Source organism: Larus michahellis, chromosome Z (assembly GCF_964199755.1).
Source record: "Larus michahellis chromosome Z, bLarMic1.1, whole genome shotgun sequence".
Taxonomy (NCBI): domain Eukaryota; kingdom Metazoa; phylum Chordata; class Aves; order Charadriiformes; family Laridae; genus Larus; species Larus michahellis.
The window spans coordinates 58,119,872-58,145,895 of record NC_133930.1 but is presented as its reverse complement, the minus strand read 5'-3'; the positions used below and the strand labels follow the sequence as shown (position 1 = coordinate 58,145,895).

General features: G+C 37.5%; 1 protein-coding gene across 1 annotated transcript in view; it reads left to right on the top strand.

The window, feature by feature from the left end:
- FBN2 (fibrillin 2) overlaps window positions 1-26,024 on the top strand; it is a 175,039-nt gene that overhangs the window by 78,938 nt on the left and 70,077 nt on the right. Inside the window, exons 15-20 of the mRNA XM_074570239.1 lie at window positions 560-682; window positions 6,624-6,776; window positions 7,673-7,726; window positions 12,272-12,397; window positions 15,395-15,520; window positions 23,743-23,862. Of these exons, the coding sequence (XP_074426340.1) occupies window positions 560-682; window positions 6,624-6,776; window positions 7,673-7,726; window positions 12,272-12,397; window positions 15,395-15,520; window positions 23,743-23,862 (702 nt within the window). The remainder of the gene's footprint in view (window positions 1-559; window positions 683-6,623; window positions 6,777-7,672; window positions 7,727-12,271; window positions 12,398-15,394; window positions 15,521-23,742; window positions 23,863-26,024) is intronic.

The following is a 26,024-nucleotide window of genomic DNA, read 5'->3' as shown; positions in this document are numbered from 1 at the left end:
TGGACTAGATGATCTCTAGAGGTCCCTTCCAACTCTGAAGATTCCGTGATTCCGTGATTTGGGCTTGAGTCATTTCTAGTAAGTGCAAAATCATCTGAATTGTTAGTTTCCTGGTTTGAAGTTGAACCATTTCTATTAATAGTTGTTTTCATAATGTACATGCAGCTGGGCTGTTGACTTAGACAGAAATTGATGACCACTGAAAAGTTCTTTGAAATTAAAAGTTACCATCTTATGGATATTCTATGCTTCCTTAACCAGACTTTAAAGCAAAGTTATAGTATAATGGGCTGGACAAAAGGTAAAATTTATCATTAATTTTGATTAATGTAGAGTCTGAAGTGCCTGTGATCCTACAGACTTTCTGTTGGTTTGTTTTGTTGATGGAATTTTTATTATTTAGTGTAATTCCAAGATGAAATTTTTACTAGAAACAAAACAAGGATATGTTGATGATTCATCTGCTATCATAAATTCATTTGGTAATGTTCCTAAAATATTAATTGTAATCTGCTTAAAAACGGTGACTAGGTTGTTGAATTGTGTTGCCTCCTGATAGATATTGATGAATGTCAGACATCAGGAATTTGCATGAATGGTCATTGCATAAATACTGAAGGATCCTTTCGGTGTGAGTGTCCACCTGGCTTGGCTGTTGGAGTTGATGGTCGTGTGTGTGTAGGTAAGTGAGATTTTTTTTTTTCATCTAAAAGCAGATGTAGTTATCAGGTTGTCAAATTAAAGAAATACATTAGATGACATCCTTCTAGGGATGCTGACAACAAACCACAGAGGATCTGTTCTAGGATAAATCTGGAATATTTGTCTTCTGTTCTGCTGTGTGTTTGTGTTCATGTATATGCATGTCTGTATATATATACACACATGTACATATATATTCATATTTATATTCAGTTGTGCATCATCCACTCCAAATCACTAAAGTAGGTACATATCTTGGTTGCAACACTGATATTTTTATACCCCCCTTTTCATTTCTTTCTCTAATCTGAAAACATTTTATTCTCCCTGTACACCATAGCGTTAAAAAAGAAAAATCTCTAGCAGAAGAAATAGTGAAAACTAGATAGACTTGTTTCTGTGAACTCAAACATCATTATTAAGAGTTATTAGGAAATCTTGCTTTATGCTATCTCATTAACCTAGCGTTAAAAAACAAGTTTAAATTCCTCTGTGGAATCGGAGTGGCACCACCTCTTGTTTACCTGTTATTCCTATAAACTAAGCTTACAGTATTTACTCTTCCTGGCATCTCTTTTTGGTTTTGAGGCATACCTTTTTTAGTCTGCTGATGAATAATCATTTGTCATATAATCTGAACTGCAGCCTCTTAACCCCTTAAATGTTACTTGTTGACAGTTAAGAGTCTTCGCCCAACTCCACCAGGAGCTCTAGCATAGCTTCAGGGAGCTCACTGGAGAAAAGTGGAGCATTTGCAACCTGGTGAAGAATAAAATAAAAAGGTAGCGGGCAAGAGGTATTCGATTCCTTGTTTTCTCCTGAGTGCTGATGAAGAGGGTGGAGAGGAATACACATTTTACAAAAATTTCTGGGAGTGATGGGACTACATGCACTGGGGACTGCGGTACTGCAAAATGCCTTAAACCAATTTAATCCACAGGTTATCTGTGGATAGAGATACCATCTTTCCCTTCTTCTGCATATCATAACATCAGTTCTGTATCCCCTAAGTTTCTTCTCTAGCTTGTGAGTGTATCTATCATCAGGGATATTGGTGACCCAAGGCTCAGTTGGTGGGTAGGCATGGCATGGCATTAAGCTTCAGCAGGCATGTGTGCCTGGAATGGGGTCTCCTTGAGTGAAACAGGCACTGCTGGCAGCATCACAACATATTAGCTTCACTTTTGGTACGTGGTCTGGTGTGTTAGTTGCCGCTGGTTACTGGGCTGCCGTTGGATCTGGTATTAGATCAGGCCAGCTAGTTAAATCATGATGTTTGACAGGTTCATGAAGCAGTAAAGGCAGAGAGGAAACCATTGGCTTGGCTCTTCAATAGCCCTGTATATTAGTCAGTGCTATGACCGTTTTTGCTGATGGATGCATATGTGTCTTACCTGTCTATGTCTTAGCTGCGTGTGTCCAAATAAAGGAAAGACAGAATTCATACAACATTTGGAGGTTATCTCACGCCAAAGGGATGTGAGATACTACATCCTTGTGTTGCTATTATCCATTCATTTAAAATAACATTTTAAATTTTGCAGAAGTTCATAATTCTTTAAAATAAAATCTAGTGCAAGCATTACTGTTGAGGGCCTGCGCAAGTTGGGCCTTTCAGTTACCACTTCAGTTTAAAAAATGCATCATAAAAACTCAGAATGCCTTAAAAAACAGGCTAGTAAAAAGCCAAAACACCTTCTCAGTCTCTCAGTTGGAACCCAAATATTTGTTGTTTTAAATAAATGAGATTTTTTAGTAAGCAAAACTGTACTAAAGACCGAACCAAGAAAAGCAAGGTTTGTTCTCTCCTATGTAGTAGCCAAGTTGTTTTCTTCTGATTTATTAAACGTTTGGAGAAAAGCAATGGAAAGATAAAACAATGAGAAAAGACTTGCTATACTGTTTTTAATATAGGAATTTCACTGCTTAGTGGCACAGCAGCAAAACCAGATTTGAGTACAAGCTGTTCAGTACCTTTTTTGTGGTCCAAGTTGGCCTCATCTTTACCCCTGTCAGTGATACAGCTGCAAAGAATCAATGCAATGCTCAGTTTTCTGTGCTTTCATTTACCTAGTGCTACCACAGTTCTAGCAGCTAAAGGCTTCACAAGTTGGCCATCAGCTGTAAATGCTATTTTTTATTTGAAAATGTTCAGCTCCACATGTCACAGAGCTTTAAGGTTTACCATAAATGCTTATGTTTTCAACAGGAAATATCCTTAATATGACAAAAATCGCAAGGCAAAATCTTTATTTATTTGGAAAATTAATTTTAAAAGGATGATATAGTTATTCGAGGCATAAAGTATCACAGGAAATTTCAAGTATTGCATAACAAAGATATCCTCATACATGACCTTTAGAATAGAATTTCTGAGCCAATCTGCTGTTCAGAATTTTATATATGTGTGTGTGTGTGTGTGTGCGCGCTTATATATACATACACATGCTGTGTTAACTACAGGAACTCTCTGTCTGGTTATTCTGTTTCATATATTACATGAGCTAAATAATACTTTTCAGACATTCTGGCTGCTAGAAGAGTATTTGTAGTCACAGAATTAATAAGTTACATGGGGATTCCTTTAAACAGTATTCTCACAAATGTGCTAGGCAATTAGCAAAAATATAAAATTGAAGAGCTTACAGTCTAATTGTCTCACTTCTACTTTGAGTTGTATTTTACTTCTGAATAGTACTATTGATTCTGGTGGGACTATTCATAGAATAAATTGCTTTTTTATTTAGTATTAATAAGTATGGCAGAGTCAATCACAAAATGTTATACAAGTTTGGACAAAAAATACAGCAAGGGATAACAAATGCTTGGAAAAGGAACAGTTAGATAAGTGCTCAGAACCAAACTAGTATTTGCATGCATTTCAGGTTTGGCTATACTTCTAACTGCAGCTCCGTGCTTAGATACCTCAGCTGGCTCTGGGTGTTGTGTGTTTGTGTATCACCTCAGAACTTGTACAGAGCTATGGCTATAGCTTTGCACAATGTTGTTTGTTCTCTGCTGAGACACTTTTAATTATAATTCAGTCTGCAGTTCACATCTCTACCCAAAACTATAGCCACACAGGACAAAATAACTAAGTTTTATTTTACATTGGTTATTTCGCAGAACCGTACCTCAAAGTGCCTGTCATAACCATTGCATTATTTGACCTTCTAAGGCACCTGGATGGGTGCAGTGACTTTCACTGAGAATAGGTCAACCTCTGGCCCACCTCACCTTGACCACAAGGTGATAACATTTGCAGAAGTGATATATCACAAAATTTAAGACTCTAGAAATGCTATTTTCTGAGAAACAGTGGGGTTTCCCATAACCAGGTACACTGTTACAGCAGCACCAATGCTAAACTCTGAGCCAGGGCACAAAGTTCTCCAGTGTTCTGAAATTAGTAGCCAAAGGCTGATCAAACTATACATGGGCAGCAGCACAGGTTCACCAGTAAGGTGCATGCTCAGAACTGTCATGACATGGGGAACCTGAACTTGGTGAGGTGCCTACAGCAGCTAAGTCATAGACAAAACAGTGCCTGTCTTTCTCACCCTTGCACAGCTCAGGGAGGACATTCTTCCTGTCATATGATTGCTGTTTTGGTTCTTCACCTTGCACAGGCTTTGTGAATCACTGACTGTGTGGATAAGACTGTTTTCCTAGAACTAGTTAGGCAATCCTCCCCAGATTCCCTGTGCTTCTTCTATAGAAACTTTGGTTTATATGGAAAAGCACTTCCTCTCTTCTTATGCACAGCAGCTGCTCAGTACATCTGTAGCTTCCTCCAGCTGCTTCCCACACTTCACATCTTTGAAGACCTTCCTACAGAGTATTTCTTTCACACTTTCCAATTTTTTTTCCTCTGCAGTTTCCCTTGATGCCATTTCCTTCCTTTGAATTGCTTCTCCATTCGCTCCCAGACATATAACTAGGGGGAAGCCTTCGCCTCTGTGAGAGGACAATGATCGAAGCCTCTTTATTCATGGCAGAGCATGGCAGAGTGGCATCTGGATTTGTTAGAGGTGGAGGGAAAGGATGTGATGCAAGTAATTATTTTGCGGAGTACATGAACAGACATTTCTTGTGCAAAAAATTCTTGATTGTTGTCAAGCATAATAACCTTTTCCTTCTGTCAAGTGTAAGCAAATTGTACTGGCTTCACCTAGACTCTTGGCAAGGAATAAGCCCTGAAATCTGGGCCGTATTTAACTGTGCTCTAGAACTATCTGTTCCATGAGATACCAAAAGCAAGGGAAAACATTTATGTACAGGCAATCCTGTTTTATAGGAGCCAGCTTACAACACTCAAAGAGCAGGCAGAACACAGAAGGAATTGCCAGTTCTTATTTAGATTGGCACAGGATTTTCAACATCCACTGTAGGATTTTTCATGCAACTTTTCTTGGTTGTTTTGGGGTCATCTTTTGAGTAGGTAACTGTCTGGATTCCCTCAGATCCTACTCAGTTTCTGAGAGCACCCAGGCTCATGTCCAGGCCACAATGTATGGTAGTTTTACTGGGAGATTAACAAGGAGCATAAATTAAAGCCATGTTCTGGCCTGGTCCATAAAGATGACTGAAACAAAGAGTATTTCTGTAGCTCCAACAAGTGCCTGTAGAAGTATAGGAGTCAAAACTAAAGGCTGTTTAATCCATCTGTATGCTGCAGTTCTCACCCACACATTTAGGTGGACTGTCTACTCACATGCTTGTTTGAATACCTCCAGTATTATCCTATAAGCAAATATGCAAAACCCTGGAATGACCAAAAAACCAAACCAACAAAAACCAAAACAAACCCAAAACACATAAAAAGCAGTCTAAGAGACATTCTCATAGTTCTCGGGTAAGTATAGCAGACGGTTATACCTGCAAAGATGTGTCTCGGAATATGCATCTTACTACGTCTTATGGGTCAAGTCAGTCCTTGACTTGGCCCATACTAAATCAGCTGCAAGATTGGCAGTATGCATGTGGTGAGTCCTACAGCTCTGTGGCTGTCCTGTGTAATTCTGCTGTCTTTTATGGCATGATTTTCAATGTTGGAGACCTTCCTGTTTCCTTTGTGTAATAAGTGGTGGTTTGTCCTGGCAATCATTTCCAGCCCTCTCCCCAGGGATAGCACTGAAGTTTCCATAGTGGCTTTTCAATCACAAACCTCCAGAAATTTCTTATACTCAAGGCAGTAGTGCTGCTTTTCCCACTATCTAGTCGTGTGTAAGAATTGCTAAATTGCTGTTGCTAGTTAGGTATTGAGACCTCCTTGATATCCTGACCCTAATCCAGCACTGGTGCCAGTTTATGTGTAAACCTATTAAGATAGCCATGTCACGTAAATGCTGGTCTGAACAATGTGGTGGAATTGCATTTCTGTTCAGAATTTGTAAATACAGTAGGCAGCTCTGCTCCTCTTGGAAATAGGAAATAGGTAGCTTCCCATATTACCAGCCCTGGGCTGCTGGTGAGTTATCCTACACGAGGAACCATTTTGGAAGTAAATAAGAGATCTGCATGTCCAGGTTACGGTCGTAGCACTTCTCAAAGGGAAGAACTAGTCACCACATGCTCATTCAAGTCATTCTGTGTTTCTTATGGAGATATGTGTTGACGGAATTACAAAGCTCTGGTGTGTGGGTCATCTTTGCTGTGTCCTATAGAATGCTTTTAAATTTGCTCACAATATGCTGGTTCAGGTGGTTTTAAAGGGCTCTGGAGAGAGCTCTGAGAGCTAACCATTTTGAGAATTGGCCTTGATGCCATCAGGATTATTGTAGCAGAACAATGCAAATGTAGCCAATGTAACCATTTTGTTGAACAAAATGTGTAAGTTGTTTTTTTTTACCTCTCATTGAGATAGTATGCATACTCTCAGCCTAAGGAAATAATTTATTTCTTTTCTTGCCCTTTCTCAGATACTCATATGCGTAGCACATGCTATGGAGGCATCAAAAAAGGAGCATGTGTCCGTCCTTTCCCTGGTGCTGTGACAAAGTCTGAATGTTGCTGTGCCAATCCTGACTATGGTTTTGGAGAGCCATGTCACCCCTGCCCTACTAAAAATTCAGGTAAAATTTCTTGTTTCTTTGAATACTATACTGAACATACAGACGTAAAAAAATCTCACTCAGATCAGATTGTTCATTAATTTCATGCCTTAAAGAGAAGCAAATAGGACACTTAATGGAATTGTACATTGATTGTGGAAATGGTTTCTCCTTTAAAGAAGAACTTTCTCATATTTTATGTTGCATATTTGTGTTTCTATGCCTTGTAATGTTTGAGGTGAATCTAGTTCCAAAGCTGGCCAAACTGACAAAATTCAAGACATGAGCATGCTATGGATGAAGCTGGGTCCCAGAATTAAGTGTTGGCTATAAGCAATAATACTTTAAAGAGAATAAGTGGAGTTCCCTGATGAATCTGTAAATTTCCTAGTCAAATCAGTCCAGTTTAAAAGAGCAGCCCATATTAATTTTAGAAATCTGTATTTCATTTTATAAGAATCAATTCTCCAAATAAACCTGGGGATCGATTAAAAAAAATCTCTTGACTGTAGAACTGAGGTGATGTATCTTGGACAGTATTTCCATTCAGTGTCATTTTCTGAGATAACAGAAAACTAATCAGAAGAAATGAAGTAAAACTGGCATTGTGGTTGAAAGCAGTAACTGAAGGAGACAGTACTGTCAAGACGTTGATGAAATCACTTGAGTGTATAATTCTTGGTGTGAAATTTCAGTTTTGTCTATATGTGAAAGTTCAGGGTGGAATGCTACTTGACGGATTTAGCTATAGTGTCAATAAATAGCTATTTCATGTGAGCATTGGCATTTTATTAGTTACATTGTAGAAGAATTATTTTGAAAAAAGATCATGTGGATTTGGTTTAGGATTAAAGAAGGTGAAACACTGGAAATAACATTTTCTTTTTTCCCCAACATCTCTTGCTTCAATTGCATAGCTGAATTCCATGGCCTGTGTAGCAGTGGAATAGGTATTACTGTGGATGGACGAGGTATGTTGCACATTTTCTTTAATGTATATGACTCAAGGTTAATATATACTCAGAATTATATTATATATTATATCCCAGAGTGGAGGTTTTTGCCTCAATATTAATATGCTGATGTTAGTATTTTCATTATCAAAGTACAATAATTAAATGTTGTCTAAAGAAAAGGCCAGAATTCATTCTCTACAACATTGGATTTTGCCTGACCCTGACAAAAAGTCATCCATTTTAAAGGTTTGACACATAATTTATTTTTCTTAGAATGGGCATAAGACAGTTCTCCCTCATTTGGGGAGTGACAGGAGCCAATTGCATTTGCAGTTGATTTTCAGTCAGCTGGGATAGTAGTAGAGCAGTTTTTCATTCCAGATCCAGTGTTCATTGCATGGACTGTTTCTGTGGAGGCATCATTTCTCTGGTGAGTTAGAGTTGGAAGGGAGCTTACTAAAAAAGATTGTCCTAAAGAAAGTCCTGAAAGCAAGCAGTTGCATTTGGTACTGGGAACTGTAAAGCTCTAGCTCCTTTTTTTAGCACCACAGAGAGCGGGATTTTAAAAATAATAGCTGAGCCAGGCCTGAAGTAGGGGCAACGCATACTGCAGCTGCCAAATAAGTAGGGTGGGTTGAAGAAGGAATGGTGAAACACAGTATTATGATTTATTGCTAGATAGTTCCCTGATGAGTTAATAAAGTTGCAGCCAAATTAAAGCAGATAGTGTACATTTAATATTTCCAGGCATTTAACTTATATAGCTTTTATCCTTGTCAGCATTAAAGCTCCTATTCAGTTCAGCAGAAACAGAATGAGACCCTCTGATCATTATACTTAGTAACAGCCCACATAACTTTTAAAAATAGTACTGTAATAAAGAAATTCTGTTTCTGTTCAGTACTGTAAGTGTATATGCATACGTTTTTTCTTCCCTATGAGCTCATTGCTTAACATGTTGCCAAACTTACAAGTAATTTGAAATCCATAGAGTTTGTAAATTCTCTACCTTTTCAGTGAATTATATAAGGTCCATTTGAAGGATCTCTAAATCTCATGGGGAAATAATGGCAGTGTACCATAATATTGTTGTACAAACAGCATCCTACCATGAGAATTTGCATGTAGTCTGGTAGGGAGGTTATATGTTCTTTTTGATACATGGAAAATACAATTTCTCACTAAAAACATAAAACCAGTTGTGGTCATAACCAAATTGCGTGATAAAAACTATGATCTCTCAGTGTTCATGTCTTAACTAAAATCCCTCTTTGTTTAGGTTTCTGAAGAAAACCCTAGTATTTTCTGTATATCTTCTGCAGTGACCTTGCAGTCAATTTTCTTGCTGCTACTCCTACTGCTGCTTATACCAAGGGACTTTGTTTGCCAATTCCATTTCCTGAAGGAGAGGAATACTAATACCACATTCAATCCCTAATGAAAATTCTGTTGTGTTCTTCATGCATTCTCATTGTCAAGAGTGAGTGGGAATAGACTTTATCAGTGAAACTCTTGTCATAGGGATGGGATTCTATTTGACTTTTAGTTGATACACAGCTTGTTAATTAGACTGCAGTCCATCACCACATCCTTACTGCTCTCATTCAGTTTGTGATTAACAAGCGCAAAACCTTCATGTTTTGATGTGAGTGAAATCTGGACATAGGTGAGGACAGAGATTTTGCAGTCTGGTTCAATATGAAAAGTAACAAGAAGGGCTGGACCTTCGGAAATGATTAATTTGGTAAGGAGAAATAGAGTTATGAAATTGTGTGGCTTGTCCCCCAGATACAAACAAGTTTAGTAAACTACAGAAAACCATTTACTCAAAAGAAAACATAGAGCTGAAATATTATGCTAATTCATATTTTCTTATGAATTTTTCACGTCTTATAGCTTTGAGTTTAATCCAGGGATAGCATGATTTTTGCAAATGCGTATCTGAGTATATGTAAATAATGATCTAAACTGCACTATGATTAAAGAGGAAATGTCCTTTATAAAAAGTTGAGCAGTACAAGTAAAAAACAAGCCTTTTATGAAGTCATAGTTAGGCCAGCACCCCTACTGTTCTTTCCAGAGTTTGGAAAGCGAACTATTTAAAGTAATGGGCTTACCGTATGGGAAGAAATAACTTAATATTGAAAAGTCCTCTTTTCCTCAGAGGCAAAAAATACTAAAACTAGCCTGTTCCTGTTCTTATAGTTCATATAAATATTTTGGAATTTTCCAACTACAGCAGAAATTCTATATGGGACTGTAAATTCAGGGAGTATGTCTCATTCATCATCCTATTCTGTTGATCTGAGAAAAATTCTAAATTTCCAACAAGTGCTATAATTTCTGCAAGACTGAGTATGCTGTGGTATTTACCTATGCATTAGTCCTGTATTAGAAAAAGTATTTGTGTCACCTAATAATTTATAACTTCTTACCTAGATCCTTAAACCACAGGCACTGAGTGCACGGGCTAGATATTTTGCATCAAGGTATTCTTACAAACACATAGTTCCCTATTGATTTAGGTTAGAAAGGATATCTGGAGGTCATCCAACCTAACGTTCTGCTCAAAGCAGAGGTAACTTCGAAGTTGAATCAGATTTCTCAAGGCCTTGCCCAGTGGATTTTGGAAAATCTCCAAGGATGGAGTTCCCATAGCCTTTCTCAGCAGCTTACTCTAGTGGTTAGCCACTCTCATGGGGAAGAGCTGTTTTCCTGGCGTTCAGTTAAATTTTCCTCTGTTGTAACTTCTGTCTCTTTACCCTCTCATTGTGTACCTTAAAGAAGAGTCTGGCTCCATCTTCTCTGTAACCTTCTATTAAAATCAGAGAACTGCTCTTAATCCAGGTGACAGGGGAAGTTAGCAGAGGAGAAGCGTCACTGGAGCTGTTGTTTACCGACACAGATGAACTAAGCATAATGGCAGCCTGGGCTGCAGTGATCATGCCCTGGTGGAATTCGTGATGTTGAGGGATACGGGCCAGGTGAAGAGTAAAGCCAGGATTCTGAATTTTAGGCGAGCAAACTTTCAGTTGTTTAAGGAATTAGTGGATGGACCCCCCTGGGAAACCGCCCCCAGGGATAAAGGAGCAGAACAGAGCTGGCAGCTCTTTAAGGACATTTTCCTTAGATCACAAGAGCTCTCGATTCCCACATGTAAGAAATCGGGCAAGGAAGGCAGGAGACCAGCATGGCTGAGTAAGGACCTCCTGGTCAAACGGAAGTGTAAGAAGGAAAGGCACAGGCAGTGGAATCAGGGACAGGTATCCTGGGAAGAATACAGGGATGCTGCCCATATGTGTAGGGATAGGACCAGGAAAGCTAGGGCACAGTTGGAGCTGAGTTTGGCAAAGAACGTGAAGAATATGACAAACTTCTACAGATACATTGGTCAGAAAAAGAAGATTACAAGAAGATGTACACAGACACACAAACACAATAAATATCACAGGAGAAGTAGTGACAACTGACATGGATAAGGCTGAGGTACTCGACAACGTTTTTGCCTGAGTTTTCACTGGTAATCACTCTTCCCATATCTCTCAAGTCTCTGAACATCAAGGCAGGGATTTGGGAAGCAAAGTCCTTCCCATCATAGCAGAAGATCAGTTTCAGGACCACGCAAGGAACCTGATGCATCCCAGGGTCCTGAGGGAAATGGCAGATGTAGTTACTAAGCCAGTCTCCATCATATTTGAAAAATGGCAGTCAGGCGAAGTCTCCAGTGGGTGAAGAAAAGGGAATATCACACACATTTTTAAAAAAAGGTAAGGAGAACCCTGGGAATTACCAACCAGGCAGTCTCCCTCAGTGCATGATAAGATCATGGAGCAGATCGTCCTGGAAGTTATGCCAAAATATGGAAGATAGAAGTGATTAGAGACAGCCAACATGGCTTCACCAAGGGCAAATAGTGCCTGACTAGTCTAGTGACTGCACCAGTGGATGAGCGAAGAACTCCTGATATCATCTGTCTTGACTTTTGTAAGGCCTTTGATACAGTCCCGCACAACATTCTTCTCTCTCCACTAAGTTGGGGATAGATAGGTTTGATGGATGGACTGATAAGAAATTGGCTGGATGGTCATGTGCAATGAGTTATGGTCAACAACTCAATGTCTAACAGGAAGCCAGTAACAAGTGGTGTCCCTCAAAGGTCCCTACTGGAACCAATACTGTTTAATGTCTTCATCAATGACAAACATAGTGGCATTGAGTGCACTCTCAGCAAGTTTGCAGGTGATGCCAAGATGAGTTGTGCAGTTGATTCACTAGAGGCAAGATAGCATCCAGAGAGACCTTGACAAACTTGAGGAGTGGGCCCATGTGAACCTCATGAAGTGTCCCAAAACTGGACACAGTATTCCAGGTTTGGCATCACTAGTGTCAAATAGAGGGGAATAATAATTTATTTCAGCCTTCTGGCTGCACCCTTCCTATACCCTTGCTCTGAATGACAACCTCAACATCCAGTGAGTCAGATATTGTCCACATCTATCACAAGATCATGTTTTTCATATCTTTCAATACCTGGTTATCTTCGGTGTTGTGTTAATACAGATATTAATGAGTGTGCATTGGATCCTGATATTTGCTCCAATGGAATTTGTGAAAACTTACGTGGCAGCTATCGTTGTAACTGTAACAGCGGCTATGAGCCTGATCCTTCTGGAAGGAATTGTGTGGGTAAGTTGCTCAATTTTTTATTATTGTTGAAGAATTCATCACTATATTGATACTAATGTGAATTGACAGAATTTTGGTTGCAAGACATCTACTAAAGTTAGAATGAAAATGCGAAAAATCTCTAATGAAAATGCTTTTCTCAGTCACTGCATAGCTTATATTCTTACTGGTGGTTTTTTTTTCTGTTATTTGATGGGGACGTATTACTGTTTGAGAAGTGTAAGCAGGAGTTATTGCAGGTTAGGAATTAATTTTCTCAAAAGTATGGATCAGTTTGTGTTATATTTTAATAACATTTGTCAAGACCACCTAAAATGTGTCCTGTTCAAGGCTGGATGATAATTTGTCAGGAGCTGAAGGTCATGATTTTGCATAATAAAATGTAACAAATGGCTATCATTATCGTAATGAATGATAATTGGTGGCCTGGGAGCACAATCACCGTTGTATGCAATAATTCATGATGTTCCCAAATTAAACAAGTACAGCAGAATGGGTTGCTGCACACTTAGTCTTCTAATTTCTGAAAGCTTCAGCTCATGGAGGAGGCAATGAGCCACTCTCAGGATTTCACACATCAAGTCTGAACATTGGGATCAAGTGTAACAGCTATTCTTTCATTCTTCAGAATTTGTCACCAGTATGCAGGAATGATTCACTTCAGAAACATTTAGTTGTCACTTGAAGTTTGGTTTAGGTTTATACCAGATGGTTGTTGCATTATCTAGACACATTTTCTTCAAGTGTCTAGGAATACTCAACAGAAGATACCTATGTTATACGTTTCACTCTCTGTCTAAAAATTTTTTTATTCATGGTCATACCTGAAATTCAGTATTTTTTTTTTCTTTTGGGAATTCTTACATCCAAAAAAAGTGTGTTATAGCACAGCTACATTGTACAATAGTATCGCTTATAGCCCTGTTATCATCCTTTAATTTTAAACAGAAAACTGAAGTTTGATTGTATTAAAAAGCTAATGGAAATCTATCTGAAACCATTAGAAAGTCTTAAGTATTGTCCTTCTATCTGATGTATTTATTTTGGGAAATTACTGCTCTCTACACTTAAAGGTTTACTAACCTATCATCACTGGTATTTGTGGTCAACAAAACCCCATCATTTTTGGTAGGGGAAACCTGGACTATATAACCGTGGTACAATTTTAATACCAAACATTCCTACCTAGTGATGCAAAGCACACACAAAGTAATAAAAGTGTTTCTTTTCATCTGCTTGACTTAAGGAATTTTACAGCTAGTTACTTTCTAAAGGCCCCAAATATGACTTTTTGGCAAGAAAAGCACTGCTGCGGAAAACTGTTGGTGTTTCTTTAACATACTTCACATAATATTCCTTTTCCAAATGGATTTTATGGCAATAGATTTAATTTATCTAGTTACACTTGGGATTATGTAAGTGCTAGTATACGTATATGTCTGTTTAATTATTTAAATAAAAATACACCATACTGACTGTGAGAATGCATTTATTTTTAGATAGGAGAATTTTTGCACAAAAGAAGTTAATTATGAATGCTTAAATAAAGGGTTGAAATGTTTTAATTAAGGATACAGTTTATGAGCAGCCAGGAAGTAAAAATGGTCATCATACAGAATGCAGACAGTACTTTTGTCAGTTTTAAGTGTTTTTAGAACATGAGCTATGTCGTTCTGTGTTTTTTACAGTGCATATCACCAGAGATTACAGTTCAAATCTGAAGTTATTCTGTGGTATTGTAAGGAAATAATATGTTCGTAGCACTACTAGTTTGGGTAAAATGACAACAACCTCAAAATTAAAGTCTGTTGGTCTTGAAAATGTCAAATTCCAAATTCACCTTCCTTTGCTGAATTAAAATCGAATGAGGTTAGATAAAGGACAGGTTAGTTTAGAAGAGCTTCTTTACAGCTGCCAACTTAAATCTCTGATTCATCTTCTGGGGAAATTTAGACTTTATTGTCTGAATCCTAAAGGAATTTATAAGCATAGCTTGCAAAATCTAATGTAGTTGGGAAACCGGAAGCCTCTAGATTGTAATTAGATTGCATTCTTCTTTTCTTCTTTTGTTAAACTTAACTGTAAGATTTCAATTGCAGTGTTAAGTTTGGGAAATCAAGCACACAAAACAGAGGAGACACCCTGAAGCAGGATAAAGCATCAGGTTTATCATGGCTTACCCTGTCAGTATTCTCCTGTAAGCTTAAGTATTTGTGACATGTGATGGGCATTAAAGTAACTTACAATTATTTTTTTTCTTTTCAAAAATAAACAATAGGGCAATGAGGAAGACCGATTGCTTTTTATTGGCATTATTTGCAGTTAATATAAGAGGAGTTCAGGAAGTGATGTTAATTTAGGGGTTTTTCCTATTTGCTGTACTTGATATCCTCATCTTAATCATAGGGAGTTTTTTTAATACAATATACCTCTGGAGGGGAGGTACGTATGTGAATTCTTGAGATGTCTGCCATACACGAGCTGTACAATTTAGATTTTAATGCACATACTCACTTCATGGATAACAAAATCAATTTTTGCCCATAAAAGAGGATTAGAACAGTAATCTAACGCACCATTATTTATGTATTTTAAAAAAGAAAATTAAAATGCTGGTTTCAAAGCAAATAGACCTTCATGAAATTGTCATCATTATATAGTCATACAATTGACAAAGATCCCAAGGTCATTGCAGGAAAACATAATTATTACTTTAATACAAACCATGAACTATTTTTAGAGCCTGCTAATGAAAACCTTTTTTCAGAACAGATTTTTTTGGTAATTTTTTCAGAACAGATTTTTTTGGTAATAAGAACCTGAATTAGACTTTTGAAACTAGGGATTGGCATTTTTACTTGCTCCAGTGACTGTTGTAGAAAACTGCGTATCCGGCAACCCAGTTGTTACTATAGAAAGCAAGAGGGGCTACTTGTGGAGGTGAAGGGCTCTCATGGCATTTGCACTTACTGTTATGTCTAACTCATCTTTTTGCAGACATTGATGAATGTTCAGTGAATGGGCTGCTGTGTGATAATGGGCTCTGTCGAAACACCCCTGGAAGTTACAGCTGCACTTGTCCAAAGGGCTATGTATTCAGCACTGAGACAGACACATGTGAAGGTGAAAAATCTGCAAGTTGTGTTAATTTTATTGCTTATTATACAACATTAAAGCTAAATGATCACAAAAGTGATGATGAATACAGAGGAAAAGACAGAACTAATATATTGCATAAATCATTGCATTCCTCTTGCAATTTCTCTGCAGTATTTTTCAGTGTGTCGGGTCTTGCCATTGAATTTCTTTCAAAGTAATCAGTTCGGTTTTATATGAAAATATTTTCCTTTCCTTAGATAAAACGTTTGTTAAGCTGGAATAAAGGGGAATATACGCTCACCTTTGATCATGTAGCAGAGACACCTAGTCTTATCATTTAAGGAAGTGCATCTATTTTGACCACAGACTCTCTTCTTTCTTTTCTCCCTTCAGTCTGTGGCGATAATTAATTCTAGATCAAATTCTGGTATTTGTGATGCTTTATGTGATGTTTGAATTCCAGGATCTGGATATTACTGCCTGATGATACTTAAATTGTCCTTTATTTTAACAGTATAATCAAAATGGCTTTCTTATATGACTTACGAACACAGATGTTAGATTAATGAAAATGTTACATAGCAGAAACTAATGAGTAGTTTTAATTATAAAAAAATTAAGCAAGGCTGTACAAAAAGAGTCAAAATAGAAGCATTAGCTTTTGTCTCAATTTTTATCTAGTATTAAGAGTAGTAAAATTTTACAGGTCTTTTGCATTATTTTTTATTTGGTTCCATGATCTGTAAATCTCAATATTTTTCATCATTAGAAAGTTTTTATAGTAAATAGTCTTGCATTTCAGTGAGTGATGGAGAAGCTATAATCCTTTGTTATGGACTACCTATTATGTGAACTGATGTCATCGTCTAGATTTGTCTGAAGCAGTGGAAGACATTATTGTCCTCAGCTGCTTGTTATTACTGATCAAACAGAAGTTGCTGCCATACAGCTAAACAAACATATAGAAGGGAAAGTGGAAGCACTCTGTAAACCATTGGTGCTGTGTAAGATCAATCAGGTTAACTTAAACCATTTCCTTAGCAGCATATGCTGAATGCACTTAACTTTGCACGAAGCAGGTGAGGAGCACTCATGTGCTCTTTGCCAGTTTTCAGCAGAGGAGTGGAAGCAAGCAACATGGGGGGCCATAGTGTTTTGAATGTCTCCAACCGGTTGGAAAGTGAACATGTGTTTACATTCAAAACATCTCATGAAATGGTTTAAAATCTGGCAGTATCAAGTCATTCACCTCTTCACCCTTTCTGTTCAAAAGAAATTACGTTCCTTTTAGTAGATGTGTGTTTCAGAGGTCACTTTTAAAAGTTAAAATGTCTTCTCTCCCTGTATGTTACAAATTAGTAGCACTTGTTCAGGTTAGGGCTTTTCTTATACCCCCATGGATTTATAGTGCTCTCTCTGCTAAGTTGTCTCAATGCCTAGTATTTATTCACAATGTTCAGGTGAAATTTTTTTCTTCAGGGTCTGTCTGTATGTTTAGTTTCTATGCACTGAAAGACTTCTAGCTGTGAAACTACCTTGCTGTGTGCCCTTAATATACATGTTTCTTAAGGAATCTTATAGACATTAAAACGGAAATAGTATGGTAAAGAGAGATATTCGTTACTGAAGTGAAAAGGCATAATAACTTCAGAGAATAATATAGACCAAAAGGTAGATGAATGAGATGCAAGAATGAAAAAAATCTAATTATTGAAATAAAATGTATCTAGATTTTCCAATATAAAATGTGTTTTTTTAATCATCATAATAATAGTAATATTAACATAAATAATAATATTAATGCTAATTTAATATAAAGGCACAAAATTGGGATTTGACAACAACAAAAATAACAAAACAAGTGGTTTCATGGTTGCATTGAGCCACCACAGCCTTAGGAAAAAAAATCTTTTTTTGTCTTCTGGACATCCTTGTCATCGTTGCAGTCAACATGTCTCTTGTGCTAGAAGTTTGGGGATCATGATTTAGTGAACTAAATATGGGAGTCCCTTATCTTAGGTTTTTTGGAGGGGGGGTCTAAGTGGAGAACAGCATGATGGAGAGTCGTTCTGGAGGGGAAATTAATGTACTGCTTAATTCATTGAGGACAGCATGACTTCTTTAGATAGCATTGCCAGCTGATGTTGACTGCAAAACCACAGTATAAAAAAAAAGTTACAATTAGAATAGAATTTACAGAAAAGTATATGAAGAGAAGATACTAGCAGAAATCCAGATGGTAGGCATGACCCCTCTTAATGGCACCTTAGCGCATTTTTCTAAGGAATGTGACCACTTTTAGATCTTGTCTAAGGGAATTAGGTGCATTCAACAAATTATCAGTTTATGAATCAATTCTAAAAAGGTGAATAAAGAACCAGTGTGATTTATTCAAAGTAACATGTTACACTGCCTCTGACAGTCATCTAGTAATACAGGAACTGAGATATTTCATAATTCGAACCAACCTGAGCATGAGGTAGTAAATGCACACACACAGTTTCACAGTTTGTGAATTAAAATATGTTTTATTGTGTAAGAATAATTACTGGGATGATCGTTCAAGCTCATTAAATAAGACTGGTGTGTTTCTATTTGTTGGGCTTGGTGAGATTTTAATTAAGGCATTTAATCTCATTTTCTTTTTTTAACCTTTTTTAGATACTCATAAAAGAACATGCATCTGTACATGTTTGCAATATTTGTACTGTGACTCCTGCAAAAACTAATGAAAGAGTGTTTTTTGATATTCCAAAAGATTCAAAAATAGGATAGATCTATCTCTGCCTCATCTCCCTTTCATGGTGGTCATGAGGTTTAGCTTGTTGCTGAAAATGAGGATATTTTGCCATCTTTGTAGAGTAAAAGTGGCTGTGCATCTCTTGGCTGTATTTCATAATCCTCCATGTCCACTGAACTCTGAAGCAATGGGCTTCTGATTGAGCATGAATGGTGCAATAATGTTTAAAATAATAAAACTTTTTGTTAATGGAAGAAAAAAATAAACCCAAATGACTGATCATTAACTAAAACTTCAGATTTGTAATTTCCTTTCTGAATGTTGTTTAGTGTAATTGCCCTAAAATACTTCTAATTTTTTATTGTTTGTACAGCGGAATCTGAAGGATTTTCAGTTTCTCTTAATATTCTTATCTACATTAACTTACATATATAAGTCATGAAGGATCTGTCATCTTCATCTTGAATCTCACAGATTGATGTTTAAATTTAGCTGATCAGGTAAAAAAGTGGAACAGGAGCGGTTTGGCATAAAAATGTCTATAAAACGTATCACATTTTTTCTGATGTTGAGTGGGTTGGCAGTAGAGGAATAAATTCATCTCTTTCTGTCCAAATTCTATTTTCAAAGAAACATTGTGTAATTCAGTTGGGAGTTACAAGTTCACTAGTTGCAAAAAACTTCTGTGGCCAGAAGCTTTGTGTTGTGCTCTGAAAATGCTCTGATGCTTATTACTCACCAGTATATTTTTAATTAATATAACTCTCATCTGCAACTCTGAAGAAACAGCAAAACCTTTCACTGTTTTCACTTATAGTTCAATTGAATTTTTTTTATCAATTTGTTGTGGGGCATGGGGGAGTTGTTTGAGGCTCCAAAGTCTCTGAAAGCCGAGATTTTTACAACAAGCTCTGTGGTTTAGATTGTGTTTCCAGTGACATAACTAGTTAAACGTAAACCAGATGTGCTTTGAAGTTCATTTCCAGGAATGTACAGTGGACTTTTAAAATTTTTGTTTCTCTGACATTTAAAATGTACACTCACTTCACTTAACAAAAAAATGTCCTAAAAAAAACCCCCTGATAAATATTTTCATTAGTAGTGGCTTTTATTCTAAAATATAAGACAGTATTAAAATCAATTTGGTTTCTTTCTCACTCTTGTTAAAACTGCAATTTAATATTATTATAAAAAGGTGTATGGCAACAATTTTTGGAGTTTGTTTACATTGTGGACATGACACTTTTTCGACTGATTCAGCAGAGCACTAAAGCTGAAGTGCATTCATCCTTTAATATTTTTTTTTTCCGAATGGTGGTTTTGGGGCTAGTCAATGCAGTATCATGAGCCTGTTAATACCCAAAAGCATTGATTTATTTTTTTGTTTCTTTTTTTTGTTTCTTTTTTCCTAGCATAGTGCTAAAGTATGTCAAATGCAGAAAGTATCAAACTTTTTTTTTAATGTTAGAGGCCTAGAGCATAGTGACAAGATCATTTTAGAAACAATCAGAAGTTAATGCCTCCAGGTATGTGTACCCTAATCCTCAGTGAAAGCTGCTCTCCCTTTTCCCACTCTGTAGAGAGAAATGAGATGAGCATTCCTTCAACTACATCAGGGCAAAGTGAAGGAGTCTGGTTCCATCTTACATCTTCCCTCATCCCTCGTCTTGGCGGCCAACTTCTGCCATTCTCATCACAGAAGATGGAGAGTGACTATTTGTCTGTGGCATCAGTGAGGAGCTGGCCCTGTCACTTGAAAAGGGTAGAAACTGAGACTGGGAGAAAAAGGAGGAGGAAGGGTGAAAAGGGAATGTCCGCTCTGGACAGCAGGAACCTGCCAGATCGAGTCAGCTGTTTCACCTTTCTCTTCTTCTCCATTTTTTCTCACCCATATGTTCAGTTTCAGTCATCTTCTCTCCTTTCACTGTCTTTGGTCAGAGACTGAAGAGCATGGCCCATGAAAGCAAGAGAGCTGCTTTACTCTTCATAAGGTGTTGAACTTTAGGTGCTTTGGCCCCTCCATCTACACTTATTCACTTGTCTTTGGTTGTAGTTTTGGGGACACTGACTTCTAGGTGTGGCCCTCAACTATTTTTGTTAGGTTTGGGTTTCTTGCTAACTATGAAAACCTAAAATACAAGATGTGTTTTCCTAGAAGAAAATTGATTGTAAACCTAACTTGCTAAGTATCAGGGAGAATGAAAGATAGCCACGATAGCCTCATATTGCATCTATAAATGTGAAATATTTTAAGTTTAATGGATTTTATTATATTATAAATGTGATTGAAGTGAGTTTTGGGTAGTGGCAACTCTCTGCTCATTAAAATGTTTTGTCTTGCACATTGGTTGTGTATGTGCAGATCTCTTTGTGATTGGGCTGCCAGCTGTTAAAGCCATGAGAGACTTTACATGAAAATCACCTGTTTTCAGTTATAAATATCTTCAGCAGACTTCAAGCAGCTGACCTGTAATATTCATCACTGGGTGTCTGACTCAGATTTGGCCTTTAAAAAATTCACACAAAACTTTCTGTTCATTTCCAAGAAAATGATGATCTGTGTATTTAGAAACATGCAAATCTTGTGGCCTTTTCTGTGAAAAGCTGTTGCTCCTCTGTGCTGTTGTAGCTTGAAATAAGAAATATCATTCTCAAGTAGTTTTTGTGTCAGGATGGTGCCCTTTACTCTGAAAATTTTCTCAGATGTGGCCAAGTTGTAAGTCTCATTTTGCATAGTCTCATTTTGCATGAGTTCCGTGAAGACTATTTTTAATGTCCAAAAGCCCCAAAGATTCTGTGGCACAGATTATACCTGGTCCCTCATGGGAACTTCTCTGAAGGTGCATCTTAGCTCAAAGCGGGGAAGAGCGCTTGCAACTGAGTGGACAGAGAATCTGTCTGCGTAAGAGCAAAGACATAAATGCAGAGACTGATCAAAGATCCCTCTGACCCACAACAGAGCAAGTATACAAGATTACTTTCCAAGAACAGTCTCTGAATCCCCAGCAGTTGTGGTTCAGGGACTTCTGACAGCAGAAGTAGGATCTTTACCTCATAGAGACCTTGGTGAATTTATATTCCATGAACTTGTCCAGACTGCCATTGATTAATGCAAGCTTTCAGCATCCTAGGACAAGGATTTCAGTTTCTCTGCCTGTTGTGTAAAGAGCCATTTCTTTGCTTGTTTTGCTACTAGCCAGCTTCATTGGGTGTCCCTTTGTTCTTGGACTTTAAGAGACAGTGAACATTTGTTGCCTTTGACAGGGAGAAACTATATATAGCTTAAATTTAGTTAATTTGCCCTCTCCTTTTGTTTTTTCTCATTTTTTTTAAAGCTAGACGAACTGCAGAAAGCAAGATGGCAGATGGAAAGGAAGAAAAAAATGTGTCTTTCTCCAAGAGCATTTCTATACGGAGAATTACTTGGCATATAGTGCATATTTAAGATGACTTCTTTGTCTCAGTGTGATCTGTTTCTAATTGTGGGAACCAGATATTTGGTTTGTGGGAACCAGATATTTGGTTTCTCTGCAAAAGCAGCAGAGACTACTCTCTGCTACCAGGTATTGCTGGCTGGGGAGAGAGCAGGAGGCCAGGGAGGCAGGGAGCGTATCTTGGATAATAAAGTCTTAGGTAATAAAGTATGAAATGTATTTACAGGGAGGAGAAGGGATGCAGAGCAGATGAATGTTGGCAAGCCCTCCTGGTTGCCAGCTCAGATACAGAGGGACTTAGAGCTTGCTCTGTCAGAACTAGCTGGCTTTCTAGATCTACCTGGTTACTCCTGCACTGCACTTCCCAGCACATCAAGTCAGCATATGAGCAGTGCCAAACCCAGCCTGGCACTACCTGCTTCTATGCTGTGCTGCATACTCCATAGTAAGCCGTCTCAGAAGCCAACCTGAGACAACATGACCAACTGTGTCTAAGCAGGCTTTTTGCAGAGAAACGTGGGAGCTCTGCCTAATGACCTAAGAGACTACCAGCCCATAGTAGGATGGGGTTTACCAGCTTGGGTGCTGCCAATGCAGTTAGCCCAGTGCATGGCCAGCCATTGCAGCTGTGTGGGTGTGTTCATGTAACACACTGTCTTGACCCTCCTAGATTTTATATCTCTGCATCTGTGTATGATTACTGTGTAAGCGGGGTAATCCACAAGTTTAAGAGTAGACTTCACAAATGTAAAGCTCTGTTGGTATTTAAAACCTTGCTGGCATTCAAGGACAAGTCCTATTTGCTCTTTGTAGGTAATTCCATTAAGTAAAAGGTCTGTGAAAATTGGCTTTTAAATTAAGTGCATGCTTTTGGCATGAAGAGAGAGATCACAGTTTCCTAGGTTTACTGATTTCAGCACATTTTCCATCTCTCTTGTATCGTTCTTTGTTTTTTAATAATATATACATAATTTGGGGAGTATTTTTAACATATATTCCTTCCTATGACCCCAGAAGATCACGAAATACATGTCTAGTGAAATGAAGGCTCGATGCACCATAACATCTCAAATAGCAAATGGTACCTTTTTCATGACTTCTAAAAAATAAGGAAGATATTTCAGTTTGTCTTGAAAATGATCTCTTGATGCTATTACTGTTTCTATGCTTAACTAGATCCTACATTAATTTATAATTAATTCAAATCAGGCTATTTTAGTTTATGGATATGACATTATTCCTAATGCACTGCTAGCAAACGTCAGCAAACACTAAGCAGTTTTATTTCTGCCCACCAACGGAATGGTCTGGTTGGATTATGATTTAGGACCCAAATCAAAAAATGAAATGGTGGAGTTCAAGAAGAAATGGTGGATATGCATCTGCAATTGTTCTTTGAAAGAATTTGGTAGTATTGTTTTAGTCTTAAAACTGATTTCACTTTAAAAAAGAAAAAGCAAATAATACTGTCTGCAGGGGTCCTATTCTTACATGTGAACAGGCTTAAAAACTCACAGGGGTAATAAATAGAAGGAGTTAGGGGCTAGAGGGAAGTACCATTTACAGTATTCCAGTTTCAACTCCTATTTCTTGAACGCTTTCCAGAACTAGAGAATCGCAGCCAGCATTGTAATATTTTGCTTCTGACAGGGTTTTCTTAATTCTTCCAAAGCCTCATGGAGCCATAAATGACAGAAACAATAAGGCCTTTGTTTGTGCACTGCATGTTGTGGCTGGGAGTGCATTGCATTCTATGAAAAAGGAGTTTTGTTTTCTCACAGGACAGTTATAGTTGATGCTGGAAAACTTAACAGTCCAAGTTGTTGGAAATTACTGTCTTTGTAGAAAAGAGCCATTTAATTAACACTTTCAAAATACGTGCTCCTGTACAAGTGCACCTACATGCTAACTGTCTGTACCTATAGGTTTTGAATGTCATGCTGAGAGGAGTTGGGGGGGCAAATACGCCCGGCAGTCTTGGCAAATCATGGTCCACAGCAGCATTTGTACAGTATAATATTTTCCAGAAGCACATCATGGTTCTAACAGTGTCTTTTGTTTCTGGATTATAGATATAAATGAATGTGAAAGCAGCCCGTGTGTCAATGGTGCCTGCAGGAACAATTTAGGATCTTTCAATTGTGAATGTTCACCTGGCAGCAAGTTGGACTCTACAGGACTGATTTGTATTGGTGGGTATTTTCTCCTGTTATTTTCCCTTTTTCTTAATAACTTGAAAAACATTGATCATATTGATTAATTAATCAAGAAAATAATGTATTTGGGTAATTTTCCCCATGATAGCAGACAATATGTCTAGTTCTGTAGGTAGGACTAAACAAACATGAACTAATTTGATTGCTTCCATGAGAGCAGAACAAACAGAGAAACAAAATTCCTGAGGATGTCCAAACTATGGTGAAAGTGGTGAAATGCAGATATTGATTGGGGGGGGAGTGTGGGAATGTCTTAATAGGAATTATCTTGTCCTTTGGGAGAATGAGAATACGAGTAAAGTTAGAGGTGATTAGTCTGGTAGTTGAGAAACTGTAAAGCAGAAATGCCTTTCCAGTTCTTTGGCTACTTTTAAATCTGAGACAAGATAGCAAGTAAAACTGGAGGAACATCTACTTAAATAGGAGTAGGATAGCATGATGATAGGAAAGCATCTAGGGTTCAGGACATTCTTCATAAACTGTGAAGACTGCCTTTCCTAACTATAAGGAAATGTTAATGGCTTTTGCGTTATAGCACAAACTCATACTTCACCTCTTTTGTAGGAAGCTGGTAAAGGTGAGTAAGACAGATCTGAGTTTGTCAGGATCCCTGCCCCTGGAGTAGATGCATGACTGTTGTCTTAGTTTTATATACACACACACACATGCACATACACACACATACATATACAAAAATGTATCTATAAATAATGTTAGCATCCTTTGAGGATTCTGTTGCATTGAAAAAAAGCAGAGCACTGCACAGATTTTATTGGACCTAGCAGCAACAGTTGTCTGCAAGATGTCACTGGCATTATCTTTGGAAGCCATTTATTAGTGCTTTTTTTTTCTTGCCTTTCCAAGAAAACTCAAAGGATGGGAGACATCTGTACCTCCCAGGTGATCACAAGCAGCCATTGTTTCATCTTATTTGTGTAACATAATTGAAGTCATTGTAGGATATGTGGGATAAATTGGATTGGATGATTCTCATTTTAAATGTTCCTTTTATTTTAAGATGAATTTGTCTGGTGTTCTTGGTTCAACTTTTTGCCTTGCCAAATTTTTCTTAAGGTAGGAAATTGAATGCAAAGACTCAAGTTTCCATTTAATGATGGAGTCTGTAATATGCTTTTAAAGTGAATGTTACTTTTGTGTCTAAGCTTTCTCTTCAGATTTCCTTGTAGCACCACTGCCCAGTAAAGTTTAGTATTGTTTTGTTCATTTTTACATTGTGCTAATTTCTTGATATGACCACACTAACCAATGCTTTTTTGTGCTGCGTATTTATAACTTGGTTGTGTTCTCACATCCAAAAGTAGTACAAGTGCACTAAGGGCCTAATTGTAACAATGTTCTGGATTTAGTTTGCAAATTGGAATGTTTAGTGGGAATTGGAATTTGTTTAGTGCAAATTGGAATGTTTAGTGTTTCCATTGGAATGTTTACAGTGGGAGGTTCCATTTGGCCTGAATATTTGTGTTAAGTAACATAAAACATAAAAAAATACCTGAACAGTGTGATAAAAAGTAAAGAATAGGAGCCACCTATGTACTGTGGGCCTAATCATTAATTTCTCATTGACCCAAGTTGTCTCAGGAACAGTTTTTTGAACTAAAGGTGGGAATATGATAGGACAGAAGGGTCTGAAGTACAGCTAATGTGAGACATACAGACTTATACTGTTAGAGACCAGTTGTGTATTTTTCTACCTTGGCAAAATTTCCATTGGAATTGGTGGTCATGAGAGGAGGGCAGAGTGGATTATTGAAAAGTGAGTAAGGGATTGGAAGTTAAAGGTAGTCTACTGTGTGAAAAAATTGCAAGTGCTGTTGTCAAATTTTAAATCTACCATTTTAAATCTCTATGGTAGAGCAATTACTATTACCACTGCAATGAAAGACATGTATGTTGAATGCATTTACCCTATTTTTTTTAGCGGATTGCTCCTATAAAGCACTCCTGTAGCATCAGATATGAAAAGCACAAGCCAAAAAATAAATGTATGGCTACAACAGTGTTGTGGTTTGGGAATGTGTTATATTCTTCTTGAGACTGATCAAAGTAATGTCATATTCTGACCCCTCTCTATTTTTTCTTTAACATCAAATTTGCTCTCATGTCAAAACCAGAATCAG